At 38.8% G+C, this 20,948-nt stretch overlaps 1 protein-coding gene across 2 annotated transcripts; it reads left to right on the forward strand.

The window, feature by feature from the left end:
- Positions 1 to 579: 579 nt before the first annotated feature.
- Positions 580 to 20,828, forward strand: tax1bp1b (Tax1 (human T-cell leukemia virus type I) binding protein 1b). 2 transcript variants are annotated; one of them, XM_066683815.1, is made up of 18 exons: positions 580 to 666; positions 2,707 to 2,903; positions 8,318 to 8,420; positions 9,079 to 9,269; positions 9,522 to 9,680; positions 10,710 to 10,858; positions 10,994 to 11,084; positions 11,665 to 11,850; positions 12,563 to 12,814; positions 13,033 to 13,191; positions 13,625 to 13,694; positions 13,900 to 14,018; positions 14,755 to 14,880; positions 16,505 to 16,591; positions 17,258 to 17,432; positions 17,527 to 17,678; positions 19,097 to 19,179; positions 19,520 to 20,828. In XM_066683815.1, the coding sequence occupies exons 2-18, from the start codon at positions 2,727 to 2,729 to the stop codon at positions 19,719 to 19,721; spliced, it is 2,481 nt and encodes an 826-aa protein (XP_066539912.1). In that variant the 5' UTR covers positions 580 to 666; positions 2,707 to 2,726; the 3' UTR covers positions 19,722 to 20,828. The 2 variants fall into 2 exon arrangements, with proteins under 2 accessions (XP_066539912.1, XP_066539913.1); XM_066683816.1 differs by lacking the exon at positions 13,033 to 13,191.
- The last annotated feature ends 120 nt before the right edge of the window (positions 20,829 to 20,948 follow it).

Here is a 20,948-nt window from a genome sequence, read left to right on the forward strand (position 1 = left end):
CTCCATGTGCCCAAAGGGTTAATACCCTGTCCAGAGTGTGCTCTCCATGTGCCCAAAGGGTTAATACCCTGTCCAGAGTGTGCTCTCCATGTGCCCAAAGGGTTAATACCCTGTCCAGAGTGTGCTCTCCATGTGCCCAAAGGGTTAATATACAGTGTTAATATCCAACACTATACAGAATTAAGGAGCTGACATTTCAATGAGATTATTAAAACTCATTGACTAAGTGTTAAAGCAACATGTCAAAATAGATTTCATATATATATACACACACAGACGCACATTTAAAAAGTGCCAGTGTTTTACACACTGTATTACACATTTCATTACACTAAATCCTCTCTCCTCGATGTTGCTATTAAATATATTTAAAAGCCATTAAATGCACTATACAATACTATTTCCCTTAACATAAAATAGCACCGTTGTTTCCCTTAATAACCTAACTTTCTTCTTTAGCAGAGTTTCAATAAAATATTACTATAATATACTTTTTCGTGTTTAAAACACTGTGTCCGGTTTTATAGAGTTTGTTTGTGTGTGTGTGTGTGTGTGTGTGTGTGTGTGTGTGCCTGTAAATGACGTGTCTGTGCTCAGCGTTGACTGTACTGAGAGTAAAGTGCGTCAACAACACCGTGGAGGTTTTTTTGACTCCTTTACCATGAGGTAGGCCTGTTTTCACTTATTTACATTATAACCCCAGCTTCGTTCTTCATGTAAAAATGTATTTTTAAGCATGAAACGTATTCTTCTGTGTTTGACAGAAAGAGAATATACTGTTAATGGAAGCCAATAACAAATCAAAACAAAAACATCGCGAGGAAATGCTAATGCTAACGCTAATTCGGACACAAATGTTTTTAACTATGTTAATCACTGATTTTCATTAAAAATAACTCTGTGTTTAGGCTGTCTGATACTTTAATCTTCGGTTTTATTTGCAGATAGTTGATGTCACCCGACAACCCGTTTCTGACCGTTGTCTAACCTTTTGTTATTGTTTTAGCTCAAGTTGTCTACCTCGCGTTAGCTAAAGTTAGCTTCGTGTCAGATTGAGCCTTTCCACCTTAAATGGTCCAGCCTTTACATTAGTGTCTTCTCAGACATCGCACTATAACTGATGCACAGTTTAAGGTGGAATGGAAAGTCCGATAAGAGGCTAGCGATTTAAAAAACCCGTCTTGTGTGCGTGTGAGCAATTTTGTATTGGTTAGCTATCACTAGATTATCACTAGCTATAACTAGATTAGTCAGTGGAACATTAACAGACTAAATGTTAATTGTTGTGTGTTTCTAATGTCATGTCAACATAACCTCGTTATAGTTAGCATAATGTTACTTCACTTGAAGTAGTGGCTGCTGGTAGTTTACGTCCTTGATTCGTTGTTGTTACGTGCAGTAAAAATGAATTATGTATAACGTTCTTTAATCGGATAAAATATTTTTAGTTTGATCGGTACCGATAATTCTGAATCCAAACAAAGTTCATAAAGAGTATTTCGCGATGTCTGCACATCTCTGACGCTGTTATAAAGATATAAATAGAAGATCTTTATAAAACCATCCAGAGCATCTTGTCTATGTGCCCTGGTCAGTGACCGACAAGAATTTCCAGTTTCAGCAGTTTGCATGTTCAGTGTTGCCATCAAAAGATCGAACACGGACTAAGCTCTGTTGAACCCTCTTTTACATGTGCATTGACGATAAATATAAAGCACAGTACAGGGGGGTATTCCACAAAGCAGGTTTTCTCAGTTTAGTCAGATAAATGAAGCCCAATTTTAAGCATGTCCTACAGGAACCAAGCTGAAATTCTGTTCTACAGTTGTTAACTTTGGGCTTATGTTAACTAGCTAACTGAGAAATCCTGCTTTGTGGAATACCCCAGGGGACTTCTCAGTTAGCCAGATAAGTTGAGAATTGTCTAAAAGGAATGCTCTCAGCTCTTTTCCTGCTTAACAGGCTTAAAATGGGTATTTATCTGGCTTAACTGAGAAATCTTGCTTTGCGTAAAACCCTATACATACTTAGCCTGCTTCTTACTGTTGGTTAGATGATGTAGCCAACATAAGTGGTTAGTGAACGGCACAAAGGAGTTTTGAATTATCTTCTGAACAGACTACACGTATGACTGTGCTGGTGCCATGAGCCTTCTTATCTCTTTGAACATTACCAGTGCTTGTAGAAAGACATGATTACAAAATAAATATCACGTGTCAGCCTCTTCAGTGTTCATAACTAGGCAGGTCAGGAATTTTTTTTTATAACACATCTAGTGCTCACCCCTCCCAAATGTCTGTAACTGCTGAGTCACAGGCATGTGAATGTTTTCATTTAAACCTGAATCTTGTGTTGTCCAATCTGGTAGACCCTAATTACTGCAGATCTTCCCAATGGTAATATCACTGATCTGTATGTTTTCATTCTGATAATGTAGGTGGTTTGTGTAATAAAATTAACAAAGACACAATCATTAGGTTTTTGGTTTCTAAGAAATGAAACAACATTTTAAAATAAAATAGCTACACATGAAATTAACTACTCATAAGGAAGATTTCAGGGAAGTCCAGATGTAAGTTTGTATTTATGGCCACTGCCTGATTCATAGTGTAATTTGGGGAAGTACTAAATCTGAAAAGCAATTTCTGAAATTAACCTCTGTGCTCTTTCATTTCTCCTGACCTGACTGTTGTGTTTCTCTCACAGGGCCAGCTGCTGACTAACAGATGGCCTTATTCCAGGAAGGGACATTAGCAAGCTGCACCATGGAAACATCCAACTTCGCCCATGTTATTTTCCAGAATGTGGGGAAGAGCTATCTCCCCCACTCTGCTCTGGAGTGTCACTACACGCTCACACAATTCATCAAGCCCCACCCCAAGGACTGGGTTGGCATTTTCAAGGTAACCCTCTTTGGTTGTTGTATTGAAGTTGTATTAAAATCTCCCTCTGGACATCTATTATACTTATACTAATTCAGGGTACTTGAATGAGAATATATTTGTGACAGAAAATGTATGTCAATAGGAATTTTGTTCCTGTCAATAGCCAGTACATCACAAAGCTGGTTCTTACTCTTGATTTGAGGATTTTTCAAATTCCACTTATTTCAGTAGCTAGCCCAAAAAAAGGAGGGAAAGTAAAAGTGGAACACCAACATTCATTCATGGAGACATCTCTGTTTGCTTGTCTGTCATGATTCCTGCCCACGTAGATTGAAGCAGTAGACAAACCCTATTTTGATTAGCTGCACACGTGATTTCTCATTACTTCTTCTAGGGAATAACAACATAGAAAAGTATGCCAAAGTGGTTTGTTCCACCTGGATTCATGATATCTTTTATGGCCAGACAAACAAAGAAAAGAAAAAAATGTAAGAATATAAAATGACGTGAAGGTGGCAAGTGTAGGCTACCAACTATATGCAAGAGTAAACATTGGTGTGGCTTTACAAACAGTGGGGAGCTACAGGACTTGAAGGTCTTGATGAGTAATGCAGACCTCACTCTGTGCATTGCATTAAAGTTGGATATTGGAGTCAGTTCAGCTAAGGTAATGTTGTGTAGCTAGCTAGGCTAGCTGTGTATTTAGCTGTGTTAATCTCAGCTTGTTACAATAGTTATAAGACAATAGACAATTAATTCCATCCAGTAATGGTATGTCACTGATTACAGTTATGAGCACCAGTTTTCAATTCAAGACTAGGCAACATTTGAGGCAATGATTGAGGACAAAACTCTGAAGAGAGTGGTTGTATTTGTTTAGCTAGCTTAAGCTTACTTCTGGCAACTCTGTCGCTTGCAGTAGGGTGGAGGAATGTGTGTGTGTTATGTTTTAAGTTGAATCTTGAATGAGTGTAATTGCATTTTTATGCTACTCTACTATCTTTATATCAATGAAATAATATGGTCATAAAATGGCAGTAATATCCGTTATTGTGATTATTTTTGGGACAGTATATTATCAGTCAACACAATATGGTTATTTTAACTGATGTAGGTACATGTTATCTTGAGGTTGGTAGTGTGCAATGCTACTTAGACACTTGGTGCTGAGTAGTTTGAAGGCTGTGGTTGCATGTAAGAATGAATTATGAGTGTTGGAATTGTGGGTGTTTTGGCTTGCTGTGCCTGCTGGAATTCCCCTTCTGTTACTGCTGGTTTAAGGATAAAAATCTGCATTGACATTTGATATGAAGAGACCTAGTGCTAGAGAGAAAAGGGCTGACTAAATAGTTAATGAAGTGGAAAGAAGGATGGTGAATGTCAAGATGCAGAGTTTGGTTTGTGGTCTGAAGAGATCAAAGATGTATTTTAGGTGCTCTTGAATCTGCGTGTGTTTCTGTGTGCAGAACACTGTTTACAGCTAGCTGTCAGGAAGGCCTTTGGTTCTGTGCAGCTGTGAGGCAAGACAGTGTTCCTTATTAAGAGCTATGGGATTAATCCACTTTGTAAGGGTGCAAGATCCAATCATTTAGATGTTAGCTAAGCAGTTAAAAATGACACTGAACTATTTATTTGTGCAAATATTGTCACAGTAATTGATACAGCTTCCTATAGTTCTTTCTAATGGAAAATATTTGAAAAAAGGGAGGGGGGTTGGTTTACCTTCCTACAAAGTTGTTGTTTTGATGAATGCTACTTGGACTGATACAAGAAGTATCTTGATTGGAACTGCCCTTGAAGCTTGTTCTCCAGGCTGTAGCTTCTTGGAATACAGTATTCTGTAATTGCCTGAAGGGAGACATGTTCCTCTGTTGCTCTGCATTGAACATCGACTGACTGATGCAGGAGTTGGAGGAAGAACCAGCAGAACATAAATCCTTCACATGGCCACAGCTCTGTTGACAGATGAATGGGTGCCATGCCAAAAACACTAGACAATGGCAAGATGGATACCTGATCCATGAGTCACTTGCCTGAAGCTATGTTGTTGTTTTGCGCTGCCAGTAGGTGGGTGTGGCCACCTGGTGTTCAGAGGAGGATGTAACTCTACCTGAAGAAACTCATTTTTTAAATGATTCCATTGTAGTAGAACCACTGTGTCTTTTCTGAGATTAAACACTTAATTAGATTTTGGAAAATTGTCACCTTTTCTACTTTTCTGTGGTGTAAATAATGTAATATTCCAAATTTAAGGACCTGACCTTGTCTTTAGAGTCACCATTCCCTGTTAGGACGTTATGTCCAAAGTGTGACTGGCAAACTAATGATACTTTTTTTTCCATACAGTGCAGTTACAGTAGGGAATGGCTACAGCTTCAAATCATAAAATGTCTGTACTTATACCTTTTGTCCATCACCTAACTGTGTCTGTGAAAGGAAGAAAATTCTGTTTAACCAGTCTATGCTATTTCTTGGTTCTTTTTAACCTAACAAGAGGTATAACTAAATTTAGTACAGTATTTGAATGAATGCATGAATGAATGTGACAACATAATGAAGGATCACATTAATTTAGTACTGCCATAATGTATTGTCCAGGGGGTAGCCCTGCATGTCAGACAGAACTCTTCATTTGCTCACTCTCCCTCAGTCTGGGTAAATATGCAATTGGTTTATGTTTGAGCTTGCACAATGTAGCCTGTAGCTCTTTTGTAACTGGAGTGCTTGCAGAGGTCCTAATTTAAAAAGCTGGGAACGTCATGTTCAGTGTGTCAGGACACGCCATGAGAGTGGTGAGGTTGACAAGAGCTTTATAATTATGCTGTCAGATATGGAACAGTGATCAGTAGTGTGCTCTGATATATGTTCTTCACACTGTGGCAGGTAGTCGGCTCAGGTCTGTGTGCACTCTTGACTGAGAACAAAGTACTTTTCTGCATTTCAGTAGTTGTTTCCAGGCGATTACAGATTGTTTCCAGAAATTGCCATTTCTTAAATTTGATTCACCACATCCTATTAAGTTAATTCCACAATAGCACTAATTTGTTGTATCCATTTTTCTGGGAATTTTCACATGTGAAAATCATTTCCCTGATGTGGTTACCTCAAACATTTTGCAAGGATAATAGAGAACATTTATAGTATAAACATGAATATAGTAATGGACATGAACTAGCTTTTAAATGATGCTTCATGCATTATGATGTTTGGACTTTGATGCACTTTTGAGCAGTTCAAATATACATGCAGAATGATAAGTTAAAGTTGCTATTGGTGAGGATAGGGATGAGATGACCTTGCACACACCTGAAGTCCCATTGCCAGAGCATAACTATATCAGTTGGTTAGAACATAGTTGACACACTAAGGAATTTTAAGCTGTTTAATTAAGATACACCCAGAATTGTGGAGTAATGCCCCACAAACATAGTCAGATTCTTGCCTTTTTCTATAGCATAAAATCCTAGTGGATTCAGTTTACAGCATGTTGTCACACAGCCCCATATCCAAAGTGGGCTTTTTTCAGGTTCATTTAATTTTGTTTCAAAATGTTCAGATGATTAAAGATACATTCATGCTACAGTGACCTCTTTGCAGAATGTAACAGAGGCAGTAGCTCAGACTATCTCAAACTGTCTTTGTAAGTCTATATAACTGTTATAACTGTATGTCTATAACTACATGCACCCAACTGACAGGAAAATATTATATATTTCAGGGTCATGTTTCAGCAAAACAACAATTCCGATTAATCACAATTAATTACACAAACTGATTTTTTTTCTGTCTGCCACCCTTAATATTAACTACTTCCATTGCTAGTCACAACAGAACATGTTCCTCCTTGGAGCCATGGCTTAAAGTTCTCTGGCGCCATGTCAGAATTCCATATTTGACTTTCTTTATGGCTTTCAAAATTGTGTTTGTACTTAAGGTGTCCAGCTGAGGAAAATGTAAATAGATCATGTATTTTTTATTTTTTTTTTTGCAGTTTGGACTTTTTCAAGTTTATTTGAGGATTTACATTTAGAAACTTAAGTATCCATGTATTTTCAGCAATCATGAGTCCTGTAAATCAATCTCTCTCTCTCTCTCTCTCTCTCTCTCTCTCTCTCGCTCTCTCTCTCTCTCTCTCTCTCTCTCTCACACACACACACACACAAAATGATGACATTTTTTAATGTGAAGAATGGGGTAAAAACTGTTAGACCTCATTTTATGTATGTTTAGGAAATGCAATTTTAACAAGTGCATAGCTTTCCCAAAATATTTTGTAATACGCTTTGGACTTATTATGTATATTGGAGCTGCAGTGCATTAAAAACTGAAATGAAGCCTGGGATTGCAACTGAATTCTCTATCTCCATGTCCATTGAAAACCATGTTAGTTGTCTCTGGCTGTCTGGACACAACAAGAAATGTGGAGGGGCTTGGTTCCCTCTCTTTCCCCAAACATGCTTAATGAGTTAGCGCTGGTCAGTGAGCAGTAATGACACTGCTTTTTAATGACTTCCTGCTCTATATAGCTCCAGCACCCCTGGCTATTCCTCTGCAAACAGCAACATCCATGTTATTGTGCAGAAGTTTTACACATGACTGTCGATGGCCTCTGTAGTGGTTGACTTGTCCATGTTTAACCATGTTACCTCACCACAGTTGCTGTTGGTTTTCTTTGTGAACATGATAGCGGAGAGTTTGTTTAGCATCTGTGTGCGCGTGCGCTTGTTTGGAAACGCAGCCAGTCCAATGTGAGGCTGATTTAGTTTGACAGGTTTATGGCGTAAGGCTGAAGTTATGGATGTATTTTCTGCACACCCCCTCATCAGCCATCAGTTAACAACACATAAAATTCATATAATTATATTTTGGGCTCCATTTTGAAGTATGTGTAAAATTTTCACCTATTTTCCTCTTCCTGTCAAGGTTGAGTTGTAGCCATGCTTCCTCAACCGAACATATTCATGAGGGTTTGGCACAGTATGCACGGCAGCCAGGAAGAGCTGTGTTTCAATCATCCCACCGTAACTCTTACAGAGTTCATGCATGGCACACATTTTGGAGTATTTCCCTTTGGCTTTGGTGCTGAAAAGCTTAACAGAGATATAAACAAGAATCAGGCTGAGGGGTTTGACCATGACCATTTGAACACTGCATTTATTGTCTTTGAATTAGCCTGCATGTGTGTGGAGCAGCGTACATAAACACATAACCCACTTTATTGAATTAGGTTGTCAAATCCTGTTCTCTTTATGGGCTTTGTAGAGGAGAGGAAAAGTTGATAAAACTGTTATAAGGTATACTTCTGAGTTGCATGTGTACTGAACTGGGAGTGCCAAAAGTCATACCCAAAGTGGGTATTAAAATGAAAACATTTATATACTCTTTCCAGTTTGGTTTATTGTGTTCTTAGCATATAAACCCCTTCTTCTTAGGTCGGCTGGAGCACAGCCCGTGACTACTACACCTTCCTGTGGTCTCCCTTACCAGATAACTATTCAGAGGGTAATGCAGTCAACAGATCAGTGGTCTTTCAAGGTAATGTAACATACTTGGGTACATTTTTCTTAAGTTCTTAAACAACTGAATGCAACCCTGTGGTTTGGGCACCTTCAGAGGAATGTTAAGAGGTTTTAATATACAAATGACGGATGCAGTAAAATATGAAACACTGGGGCCTCCCTATTAAAGCGCTGGAGTGTTGATGGGCCTGTTTTACTAGAGCAGCTTAGGTCACATACTGCAGCCTTTGTTAGTAGCATTAAAGAGGTTCAATCATATGCACTGATGTGCTCTGAGAAGATAATAGAAAAATGTAGCATCATTTTAAGTTTGCACATATGAAGCATGAAACATGGAGTTGAATAGAAGCTGAACTGAAATGTGTAACCTGTAATTGTTTAAAACAACAATGGATTGGGTTTATATTAATCCTACCCCATGGACCTATGTTACTACACACATTAAAAGATTATATGCCTAAAACAGCCTGGTCCAATTTATGAAGAAATGTAATAACGTGATGCTTTGATAGTGTGTGTTAAAGCAGGGAGAGGCAGTATTTTTCATCCCCAGGTGCAGGATTAAAAATGATTGGGATCTGGAAGTCTTTCCAAGAGCTTTAAGCAAAATCTTTATCAGTATTCTTCCCTCACTTGATAATACAACCTATTGTTTTTAACATGTATTTATACAGGTTACTATGTACCCAGTGACGATGGAGAGTTCTATCAGTTTTGTTATGTTACTCACAAAGGAGAGATCCGTGGCGCTAGCACCCCTTTTCAGTTTCGCGCTAATAGCCCAACTGAGGAGGAGCTGCTGACCGTAGAGGATGAAGGTGGATCAGACATTCTGGTTGTCACCACCAAGGCGAGCTACTTGGAGGTTGGTTATCTAGAAAGGACTTTGTTTTGTTATCAGAAAGCAAACACTACTTGGTACTTGGACAGCATTCATACTAACGAGTGGTGGCTCACTGTGTCCATTTGTTTTACGGTGCCTACACTTGTATAAAATTTAAATTAGTTTAGCATGTCTGCTTCTGATTTATGTTTAATGTTTAGGAAAGAGCTGTATTTAAAATTCTTATGCATGTTACAATTACTTGATAATTAATTTTTTTATGTCATTTCTCAGCAAAAGATGGAGGAAGTGCGTCTGGAGAAGGATGAACTCCTTAAGAACATGGAACTCCTTCAGAAGGAGAGAGATGAGCTGCTGAAGGACAAGGACAGACTGCAGAAAGACTATGAACAGGAGCAAGAGAGTGGTGCTCAACTGAAGAGAGAAGTACAGGTGAGATGTTGGTTTAAAACCAATGAAAATGAGTCGAGGAGAGGTACTAACAGTTTCATCAAATACAATACTCATTTTCGATTGCTTGAGGAATTATGGCAGTGATATTGTGCTGAAAATTCAACCACACAACACAAATTTTAGAGCAAGCATTGAAAAATTGAAGTATGAACCTAGGCATAAGAAGTTTTACATTATTTATAAAAAAAAAAAAAAAAAAAGAAATTTAATGAAACAAAACACTTATTAAACGGTGAGATTAGATGAGTGGAATAAGCACACTCACTCCTCCAATACTTGTGAAACTCTAAATTGCAGTAAACTTGAAGGTTAACCATGTAATAAACAAATAAATGATTAACCATCCTTCGTGTGTTTTTGTTGAATTATGCCACGCAAATCTTATCATATTCTGTCTAGGATTATTCAGTGTTGTCCTCAAACATTTGAATAGGACTTTTTGTCATTAAATCAAAACTTCCTGTATTTACAGCACTAATTGCTCATTTTCCCTCTTGTGGAGTTTATTTTCAAATGTTGAGTGTAAATCTAGCGCAGTCTGTCAGCACCCCCTAGTGTGAGGCTTTACAGTGTTGTCAGGGTCTCCTCCACATCATAAAAATCATAATTCATGAGTATCATGAATGCCATTAGTTTTGCTGCTGTTACATGGCTTACTGAATGAGAGATTTTAAAAGGATATGTGTCTGTGCATTGGGGAAAACCTAGGTTAAGATGAGTGTGCCCACCAATTTGCAGCTGTTAATTTTATGACTGCAATTTTATATGTTGTTTTATGTGCTGCTACATTAATTTAAAAAAAATGACTCATAAAAACATACTGTAGAGTGGGATTTATTAGGAATTATTATTTTTTAGAAATCCGCCTGCTACATTTGATGAGTCTTTTTCCCAGATATATTTAGCTTGATTTATTTTTCGGCACCCAAAACGTTAAAATGCCTTATGGGTCATTCTTTAGTACCGGATGGCCTGCTTTAATTTGTTGTGTTTTGGCTTGTATTGTAGGAGTTGCAGGTCTCCTCTCAGAGCCTGCAAGAGGAAAGAGAAGAGATGAAGAGGAGGATGGAGGAGAACACAGCACGGCTGCTTCAGCTGGAAGAAGACCTTATTGGCGTCACCCAGAAAGGCTTGCAGAAGGAGACGGAGCTGGACTGGTACGTCAGCAAAGAAAACAAATCTTGGGCTTTGAAGATCCAGTGATTTTTACTTGTTTAGACTAGGACTTTAAAATGATTTTCAACATGTGGTATATGTATGCAAAAAAAGTTGATTGGTGTTCTGATGGACAGCCTCAAAGATCGAGTGAAGAAGCTCACTCTAGAGAAGGAGGCACTGGAATCTCAGCTGAAGAATGAGAAGGATGAGAAAGAGCTTTACAAGGTAAATAAATACCCATTCTCTACTAAAGTCTATATCTGTGTTTAACGTAGTTGCTGTGAATGTCATGTGTTTATAGAAAAAGAGCAAAAATGGCCTGCTGCGACCAGGTATTAAAAATCTAACCGGTGATATTCCTAGTTTAGTCTATTCCTTAATTAGGTTTGTACATAATTCCCTGCTCCCCCACAACCCAACCCAACCCTCTTTTTACCTGCTCTCCATGAACAGGCCAGACTCTGTTCACTCCGGACGTTCTCCCTGTCTCCCCTGCTTTTTTGTGGTAGGCACAGGAACTAGGCGTGACACAGAGCTGTAACTACGGAAGCAAAGGCTGCCCCACACCTCATTGCTGTTGCCCCTGGCGGTGGGGGTTAGCCTAGTGCTGCTGTTTCTCTCTTATTGCTGTTATAATTAGAGTTAGGCAGCACATTTCCCAGCAAAGCGGAAATGCAGGCTGGTCATAATTACTGATGGTTTTTTTTTCCTTGAATGCCAACACCGTGAGGCATTACAGTCATAGAACTAAGGGGCTCTCTCTTAACCACTTACCTTTTACATGCACGTGTTATGTATCACTCAGATTCACCTGAAAAACCGGGAGTTGGAGAACACAAAGCTGAGTGGTGAGCTACAGATGTTAAGATCAGTGGATGTGAATAAAGAGAACACCATTGCTCAGCTAAAGGAGGAGCTGGGTCGGGCCAAAGCTTGCATAGCAGAGAAAGAAAAACAGCACCGCCAGTTACTGGCCAACAGCTCCCCGTCGGTAATATATGCTAACTTATATTGTGTGCTTTGTCAAAACCTACACTGTACTTCACTTTTGAAATATATACTCACTGCATACGTGTTCAGTTGTGTATTATCTTCAGTCATTTACAATCAGTCGAACAGGACGCTCCCGAGCTCCTGAAAATGAGCCTAAGCTCACAATGCCCCATGCAAAATGCCTGCTAGATGAGTATAAACCCCCCACAGTATATGGGCAGGGAAAACTCTGGAGATTATACTTTCCTGTACCTCTTTGAAGAGTTGCAGTTTACATCTTTTTATTTTTTCTCTCTCGTACAAAACGTATCATCCAACATCGGTAGCTGATCTCACTCATGTTCTAGTGGCTAAAAGTAATTAAATCCTCAAGGCAATTCCAACATCTAGTGGAAAAAACCCTTAAAAAGTATAGAGGCAGTTAAAGGGCACTCCCTATAAATACCAGTGGGTTCAAATTAAACAGGAAAAGTAGTTGTTCACCAGATTGAACAACAACTTGAACATGAATTGTTTATTTCCGTCCTTTTTTCTTAAAGTTGTCTTTTAAGAAAGCTCAGTAAAACAAAGCACTGTAGGTACTTCAGTGAGTATTATACAGAATGCAACAACAAATACGGAAACATGACTGCAAAATCAATAGCAAAGGCCATAGCTATTGCACGTTGAAGTATGTTTTTAAAAATATTTGTGTTTGTGCACATGCTTAGGGAGAAAGCAAAGCCCTGCGAGAGCAGCTGAGGCAGAAGGAAGAGCAATTGCAGGCAACTCAGCAGCAGGCTGCCATGCTGTCTGCAGAGTTGCGAGAATCATCCAGTTCTCGGGACAGGGGTATGGCCGAGCTATACCGGGCTCGACTGGAAGCTGACACTCTTAGACAGGGCCAGGCAGAAGCACGGGCTGAGTGCAGTCGCTTGGAAAAACAGCTGGAGGAGATGAGGAACTCTGCTAAGCAGGAGGCAGTAAGTATACAAAATTTATACTTAAATCTTATTTAATCACTTTGAAAACTCTGGTTTTCAATACTAGCACCTAAGGTCTATACAAGACAATGTAATGAACTGTTAACAGTGAGCCAAGTTATCTCGTTCCAGCATGTTCTAATTCTCCATCTCAGCTAGTTGAGGAGACAAGTTGAATATGGGTTCCTGTAATGTAAGGTGATGCATCTGTCTCTCAGCAGTGTAAGGAGTCTGAAGGTTTGGCTTTGGCTGAGCTGCAAAGGGAGGTGGAAGACCTTAAGCTCAGGCTGCAGATGGCTGCAGAACATTATAAAGAAAAGTACAAGGAGTGCCAGAAACTCCAGAAACAGGTGGTCAAGATGTCAGAGCAACAAGGGGTAAGTTAACATACCTCTTTCTTGTGTTGCCTAATGTCTTGTCCAGCCCTGAGTCTAGAGGCCTGCTACTTCCAACTCTTAATTTAAAGACAATGATTGTCTTAGTGAAGATATTTAGTAATTGTAGCGTAATGGAATAATCATAATACTCCTTAAGTTGTAATTACAGTTCTACTCGGTATGTCAGGACCTTTCCAAAGCATGGCTAGGCAATGTAGACAGGACAGCATAGTCAGAAAAGACAATACTCATTGCTCAAACAAAACAAAACACAAAACATTGTATATAAAAACAAATACTTAGAACAGTATATGTTGTGTTTACAGTTCTTCTTATACATCCATTGCAAAAATATGATGATAAAAGATACACCAGTTTAAACTCAGTCATAGTAAGCTAACTGGTAATTCCATTTTCCTTTATGTTACTTTAGATAAAGAGAAGTCCTGGTTCGGAGGCAGCAGCTGGTCCTCTGCCTGCCAGCCCAGAGGCATCTGTGCCAGGTAAGCATTCTCTTAGCAAACTACAAACACTGTCTATCCAGTAAACATTTTTACAATCATAATCTTGACTGTGATTCAATGGAAGTGAGAGAACCTACAATTTAAAATATTAGATCTAGGTTTTAGTAGTGGGAGAAATGCAGCAGTGCAATATTTTTTATTTTATTTTATTTTTTTTTATTATTTTTTTTTGTGTGTCTAACAGGAAGCCCAGGTTCTTCAGACAACGTGCTGGATGCCATCATCCAAGGGAAGCTGAAGGGGCTTAGTAAGGAGAACTCTGATAAGAGCGACAAGTACAGGAAGTGCAAACAGATGCTGAGTGTAAGTCATTTTTCATGGATATTGCATTTGACTGTACAAAGTAAATAAGCGGTCCTGATTTTCTGTAATTCTGTCTTGAGTTCATTACATGCCATGAAGAAATATGTCAATCATGTCAATTAATTATTTTCAAATAGGCAAAAAAAAAATATATATAAATATATTTAGTCTGTTTATAATAGTATCCAGTGACATGCTTTCGATTAAATTATTATTATTTTTTACTACTCCTCTGTAAATGTAGAATAGGAACCCCGACACAATTGCTGTGTTTTGCTGTGCCGTTTGCTTTGCTGTGTCATGCCGGTGGAATTCTGTAGACAGGAGCTTGGCTGAATGTTGTTTTTGCCTGATTGGTCAGCACAGTGAAGCTGTTGTATGTAGAACTGAACTGAAGCCTGCTTAACTTTTGCACAAATTTTGCTACTACCCGTTGTTAGAAATCTGGTAGGAAGAGTCAGGAGACTGTTTGGCATTGACTGGAATTTATTTACACATACACAGAATCATGTATGAGTACAGCTGTGTGATTACAGTCTAACACATGATGATCTGAAGTTTGGAGACTGGAGGGTCAGATTCTGAGGTTTCCCCTGCAATTCCCATGCAGTGTGTATGCACAATGAGAGTTGATATTAAATCAGAACCACCACACGTTTTTAGTACATGCTGTGGTGTGTTAGAAATGTGGCTTGTAAGCTGTTTCAATATCAAGCTTGTGGACCTTTTTTTCCAGGAGGAGAAGGAACGTAACAGTATGCTGATGGATGAGCTGGCCAAGCTGGAGTTGAAGTGGAAGGAGCAGGTGAAAATAAATGAGAGCTTAAAATTGCAGTTGGCTGCTGAAGAAGATCGTTACAAGGTCAGTGCCCCCTAATGATCCAGCATGTCAGTTCACTATGTTCCAAACACAATACAACACAAAACAAAAGAAAATATATTTGCTTTGATAATTTCCTATTGGCAGCTTTTTTTCCCTTAATAATAGGGCAGCATAGAATAATTCAGGTGACTGTTGCCGATGTCTGTAGGCTAGCATGACTTGTACTGTTCTTTGGAATGCAGTTAAACTTGCTTGAGTCTAATGAGACAATGTATAACAGGAGCAAAGTCTGGGACAAACATTATAAGGACACAGTTCTCAGGGGCCCTTCCCTTACAGTTAGGGCTGGGTGATATACCTGAAATGTATAGCATGATAAAATATTTAATTTCAGATGATATGAATAATTATTGATGTATTTGAATAACATTTTTAGTAAAGAAGTTGAGAAAATGCTGAACTTTAACACTATAACCACTTTATTTAGAATTTAAACAAACAATTTATCAAGGCAAACAAGTAAGTTCAACACAACCATGAAAACTACATACAAACAAGTTTACAGAAAAAATGTATAAATATATAAAATGGGTATAAAGAATGCACTTTGTGACCTCACATCAAGATGTAATAAACTATATTGAAAGACAGTAACATCCTAGTACACACACATTTTATAAAACAGCTCTCAAGTACTAGACATGGCTTTGATTCAAATTACATGCAAGGAGGACTAGTTGGTTTACTGTCTTGGGTTTTATTGATGCTGCCTTTGCTCTTGACCAGGGCTGTTATCCTGCACGGTTTACACACCACAGCCGTGTCCTGATCTTGGTCAAACATTTAATAAAATAAAAATAAAAGAAACACCAATAAACTGCCATCCTTGAGAGCTGAATTGCTGATTTTCTCAGTGTCTGCAGTTTTCTCACACAGTTTCTGCTGTTGTCAGGTCTTAGATTATGCTATGCTATGAGCAGCCAATCATTTGACAGGTTTATCACTTGGTGGTATCTGTTATCAACAGTTGTGATTTGCTGTTTGAGATCCAGGGTGGGAACATGTTTGGGATTTGATCTTAAAGCCAAATTTTGTTGTTTTCTGATCGGTTTACATTTAATGTATTCAAGTGAAACTATACTACAGTTTTATAGCCCAGAGCTACTTAGAACATAAAGCAGCATTGCAACCAATGAAAGACAACAATTACCAGTATATGCAAATCATTTTTTGACCTGTTGTGCTTCTTTTGCACAAAGCAACTATTGTTCAGTTACCAGTAGAATAAGAAACCAGAAAACCTGTGGAAATGTAGCTTTTCTTGGCTACTTCTCTTCTGGCTATTTATTGCTGCTTTAAATCAGGGCCCTTCCAGTGCTCCTCGTATGGTATCACTACATTAGGACAACTTTGCAGACGGGGAGTTTATGAGCATGCCGAGCAGTAGACTCTCTTTTACTGCTGTTTACATGACACACAGAGACAGCTGAAGCAGGACAGAAAGAAAAAGTCAAGGCAGGACCTAATGTTTAATCAGCCTTCAGAAACTGGAAGATATCACTTTGGTTTTCACTACTGATATTTCTACCCCAACCCAATTTTGACTGCAGCCTAAGTTGTATGCTCTTTACTGATATTCACTTCCGTTCTCTTCATCAAACAGAGCCAGGTAGCAGCCAAAGGCAGGGAGCTGAAGGAGCTGAAGGACAATCTTGCCGCTTTATCCAAAGAAAAGGAGAAACTGGAAGGGGTGCGGGTTTTCACTTTTCTCTTTTATAGACTTGTGCCAATCTAAAAATGCCCGTGAAACGCTTGGTTCCCCCCTCCCAGGGTCTGGTTTGGGTTTAACGTATCTCTCTAATTGGGGCAGCAGAGCCAGCAAGGCCTTATTTTCCATTCAATTACTCTGGACCACAGAGAGGGATGCACAGCTCCCTGGAAAAAATGCTGAGAGGTAGCTCGAGCACAGAGCCTTGACGCTTCAACAAGCAAAATGACCCAATTTGAGGTTGCGACTGTAAATGAAATTGGCGCCTGCTGAAAACTTCAATAAAAGGCATAGCTCTGCATCTCTTTGAACAGGCCGAGGAGTTTTTAATTAAAAGGCTAATTAAACTGTTTTTGTGTGAGGGTGGCTAGTACGTCCATGCTGCTCCAGCTAAAATACTGTGGTGGGTGATGTATTGTCTGGCGCTAAAGATGGGGAGAAGAGGGAAACTAAGAAAATCAGAACAACTGTCAACTAAAAGTTCTCAGCCTTTAGCCTTTTCCTAAGATATTTCTATTTTGTAGCTAGATTAAGTAAAATAATTAAATTGAGTTGCCCGATTCACTGGCATGGACTACAGAACTGCTTAGCATTAGCTTTGTTTCAAAATATTGTCAGACATTTTAAGAAATATGTATTTTGCATCAGGAGTTGCAGAGAAGTGCAAGCAGGGAGGATGAAGAGGACGATGGCAGTTTGGATGTTCAGCCAGTCTTTCTGCAGTACCCCTTGCCTTATCAGCAAGATGCCCCCTCACCTCTCCTGGTGGCCCAGCGTCCTACGGAACTGATGTATGGGAACCCGTACTCATCTGAAACCAGGGGTCAGTATGCATCTGTTTTAAAACGCATCTTTTACATCTTGGATGTTAAAGCTCAAACCAGATCACTCCCTTGTATTCATGCATCTCAATCCAGACAGTGCAGATGGAGAGTTTTCTGATGAGCAGATGCCCAGACTGCCCCCAGCAGGCCCTCCATCCTGGGACAGTAACGTGGTCTGCAGCCAGCCTGCACGCAACCTCAGCCGCCCTGATGGCCTGGAGGAACCAGAAGAACAGCCAAGCACTGTGAGTTAATCGCATCATTGCACAATACCTTGTCACGTAAAAGCTCATTAGACAAGGTTAGTACTAGATCTGCCTTTACCAGGGCTATTGGTGAGATATTCACAGTTTTAAGTGGAAGTTTGGGAATCTGTTGATTTGCTGAGTTGAGCATATGATCTGAATGACTGGGTTTCATTCCGAAGCAAGTGTAAGTCTTCTTTAATCATATTTAGTGCAGTGCAAATTAGGTAGGTATGATGGAGTCAATTATTCATATCTCTGTAATTATGTTAAATTCTTTGATATTGATATGAATTCACTTGATATTTGAGGTGGTAATTTATAGCAGTTTTATTAAAATGGGTTTGGAACGTAGTTATTTACAATGTTCTTTTATTAAGCATATTAACAGAAGATGCCCTGTCTTAGATAATAAGTGAGCTAAATTACACTACATGTACACTACACTACATATATCCCCACTGTTTTATCTAGTTTATCTTAAGTGCTCTGATTATTTAAGCAGTGATGAGTTGCTGGATTTAATTTCCAGAATGAACTCTTTTGAAATGTCCAATTAAAAAAATAAAATAAAAATAAATAAAATTGATTTGACCTCTTCTGGCAGCATTTCATTATCTCTTCTCAGAAGGGGAATCAATTCTTTTCATCAGATAATTCAAAAAGATCGGCTCAAGTAAATAAATCAAACTCCTCAGCAATAGTTTAAAATTAGCAAAAGTGCTAAAATGTAATAGAATATCTCCATCATCCATTTTATTAAATTCAACATTGCACAGTAATATTTAATCTATGATTATTAGTTGTGGAATCGTGTCCGTATATTCAAAGTGCTTCCATCATGTTGGATGCCTTGTTGGTTGTAATCCTTACTTGTTGCTCACTGTGCAAGCTCCATGCTGCGATCACTTATATTCTGTGTTCTTTGTTTTCTCACCGTGCGCTCACAGGGGAGATAAAGATGTCTGCAAGCATTGAGTTTTCAGTCCAAGTCCATATTGATTAAACGAACTGTTAAATTAATATAGGGTTCACCAGTCTTTTGTTGCAGTTGCTTTTTCTCATTTGCAATCAATCACTTCATTTTCTCACTCAAGAAGATGTGTGATTGGCTGGTTTTCAGTGTAGATTCACTGCTTGTGTTCTGTGTTGATGTAAATGGCTAATAAAGACTCACACCACATGTTTCAGTGTATATGTACATAACAAATAGAATCTTTAGCATTAGTTTACTCGCAAAATATTGATTAAAACTTTGAGCATGTTTTATAAGCATGACACTGCTCAAGGTGTTTTAGTCTGGTTTAATTTATATGTAGTATTTGCAATTGTAAGTAATTGGGGATATTTTACATTTATGGGCTGTAACAGTTAGAAAAAAAAAACTACTTTGGATTTTTGTGTGTGCTTTTTTTCAGCAAACCAATGACCAACCCACAGTCAGCGACCCACCTGCTCATTTCCTCAACGATGGACAAATGCCCTTCTGCTTTGACTCCAGGTAAAACTCACACACGTTCCCACACTTACTCCTGTCCAGTGCTATCGTGTCTTGTAGAAAGTGCTGTTAACCGTCACGTTGCTGCACACTGCAGGAGATTTGGTTGTAACTGGCATTAGCTGTGCAGGCCACCCACATCGTCTAACACAGATGCTGTTTTACTGCCTCACTTTTCTGGTGCTTCAGCATCATCAAAACACCTTATTACACTTACACACCCTCTTGACTTTCACGCTGGCTTCGTTTTCTTCTTCTCTGGCTCTCCTTGTTTTACCTTTGTTTTGATTACTATTTCACTCATCCACTGTCTTCATTCCTGTTTTTTTCTAAACGTCTACAGTCAAGAGCAGCAGAAGCGCTGTCCGCTGTGTGAGGTGATCTTCCCACCACACTATGACCAGTCAAAGTTCGAGGAGCATGTTGAGAGCCACTGGAAGGTGTGTCCAATGTGCAGCGAGCAGTTCCCCCTCGACTGTGATCAGCAACTGTTTGAGAAGCATGTCCTCACCCATTTTGATGGCAATGTGCTCAACTTCGACTAGAACCAGCAAGCGAAAGAAAAATGCTCACCTGCTCCATTTAATCTCTTTTTCTGGCCTCAGAACCTCTGCCGTTAACACTTAACCGCATGTGAGCGTTCACTTCTAGGCAGTCAGTTAATTCGCTTTTCACTGTCTCTTTTGCTAAAGAAGACTAAAGCTCACATTACCCATTAAGCAGTGAAATGAAGGAAGGATACGGTCGTGAGAGTACCTGATGTAGAGATAAAGCAGGATAACTGTCTTATTTTAGGGTTACTATTTATTTGCTTTAAGTTTGCTTCTCTGGAGTGTGGTACACAGATGGTCACTTCACCAAACTCATCAGAGCCAGTGAGGCATTACACTTTAAGAACATTTTAACACATTCAAGCGCTAACAGTCACCAGGCTTTATGGAATATGTCAGGTATTTCCTCTTTTTCCTCTGTGCTGATGTAGCACAGTTCTGTACTGTCAGGGCAAATAATTAGTTTATACGCAATGAACTGATCCTATATTATAAAACAATCTATTTTAGAATAAGCTTTTAAGATCACTGAAGTACTATACTGCTTTAATAGGCAAGTTAATTGTTTGATAGGTTACTTTTTGTTTCTCTATTTAAATCACAAGGCACAAAAAACATGATTCTAATTTAGTTGCATGCATATCCTGTTACTGTGCACTGAAGACCTTTAACTTTCCTTGACACAAATTAAGCCTGGTCTTGGACTAAAACAGGTTTTTGATTCAGTAACTAATACAAGGGATTTAGTCAGGAGCAATGTTCCAGAGTGCTTTCGGTTTAAAAGTATTGAGACCGTAAGTTGTGCTGTTCATTTTACACAGGAGTGCGTGAGATCACATTTGGTTTGAAACCAGAATGAAAATATCCCGTTGCCAGACTTAATCTGTATCAGTTAATCAAATCATTTTGTGTTTCATGGTTTAAGTTAATGATGTATGGTCCTCCAGCTATGTTTTTTTTCCCCATTATGTATGTGTGAGAGTGCGTGCGTATGTCTGTCTTCTATATCTAATCTATTCCAATAAAGATTTTGTTTGAAAAAGCTGGCTATTAATTTGGCAGGTACGAAAAGAAGCAAATTATTCATTTCTTCATTTCTACCTTTTACAGCTTTACATTCATGTAACTTTACCATGGTTTTAGAAAAGCCTTTATCAGTTTAATATTGTTGTTGTCCAAAGAAATACATCTTCAAAATCGTAACTTAAGAAGAAGGGGAAA

This window comes from Hoplias malabaricus, chromosome 10, assembly GCF_029633855.1.
Source record: "Hoplias malabaricus isolate fHopMal1 chromosome 10, fHopMal1.hap1, whole genome shotgun sequence".
Classification (NCBI taxonomy): domain Eukaryota; kingdom Metazoa; phylum Chordata; class Actinopteri; order Characiformes; family Erythrinidae; genus Hoplias; species Hoplias malabaricus.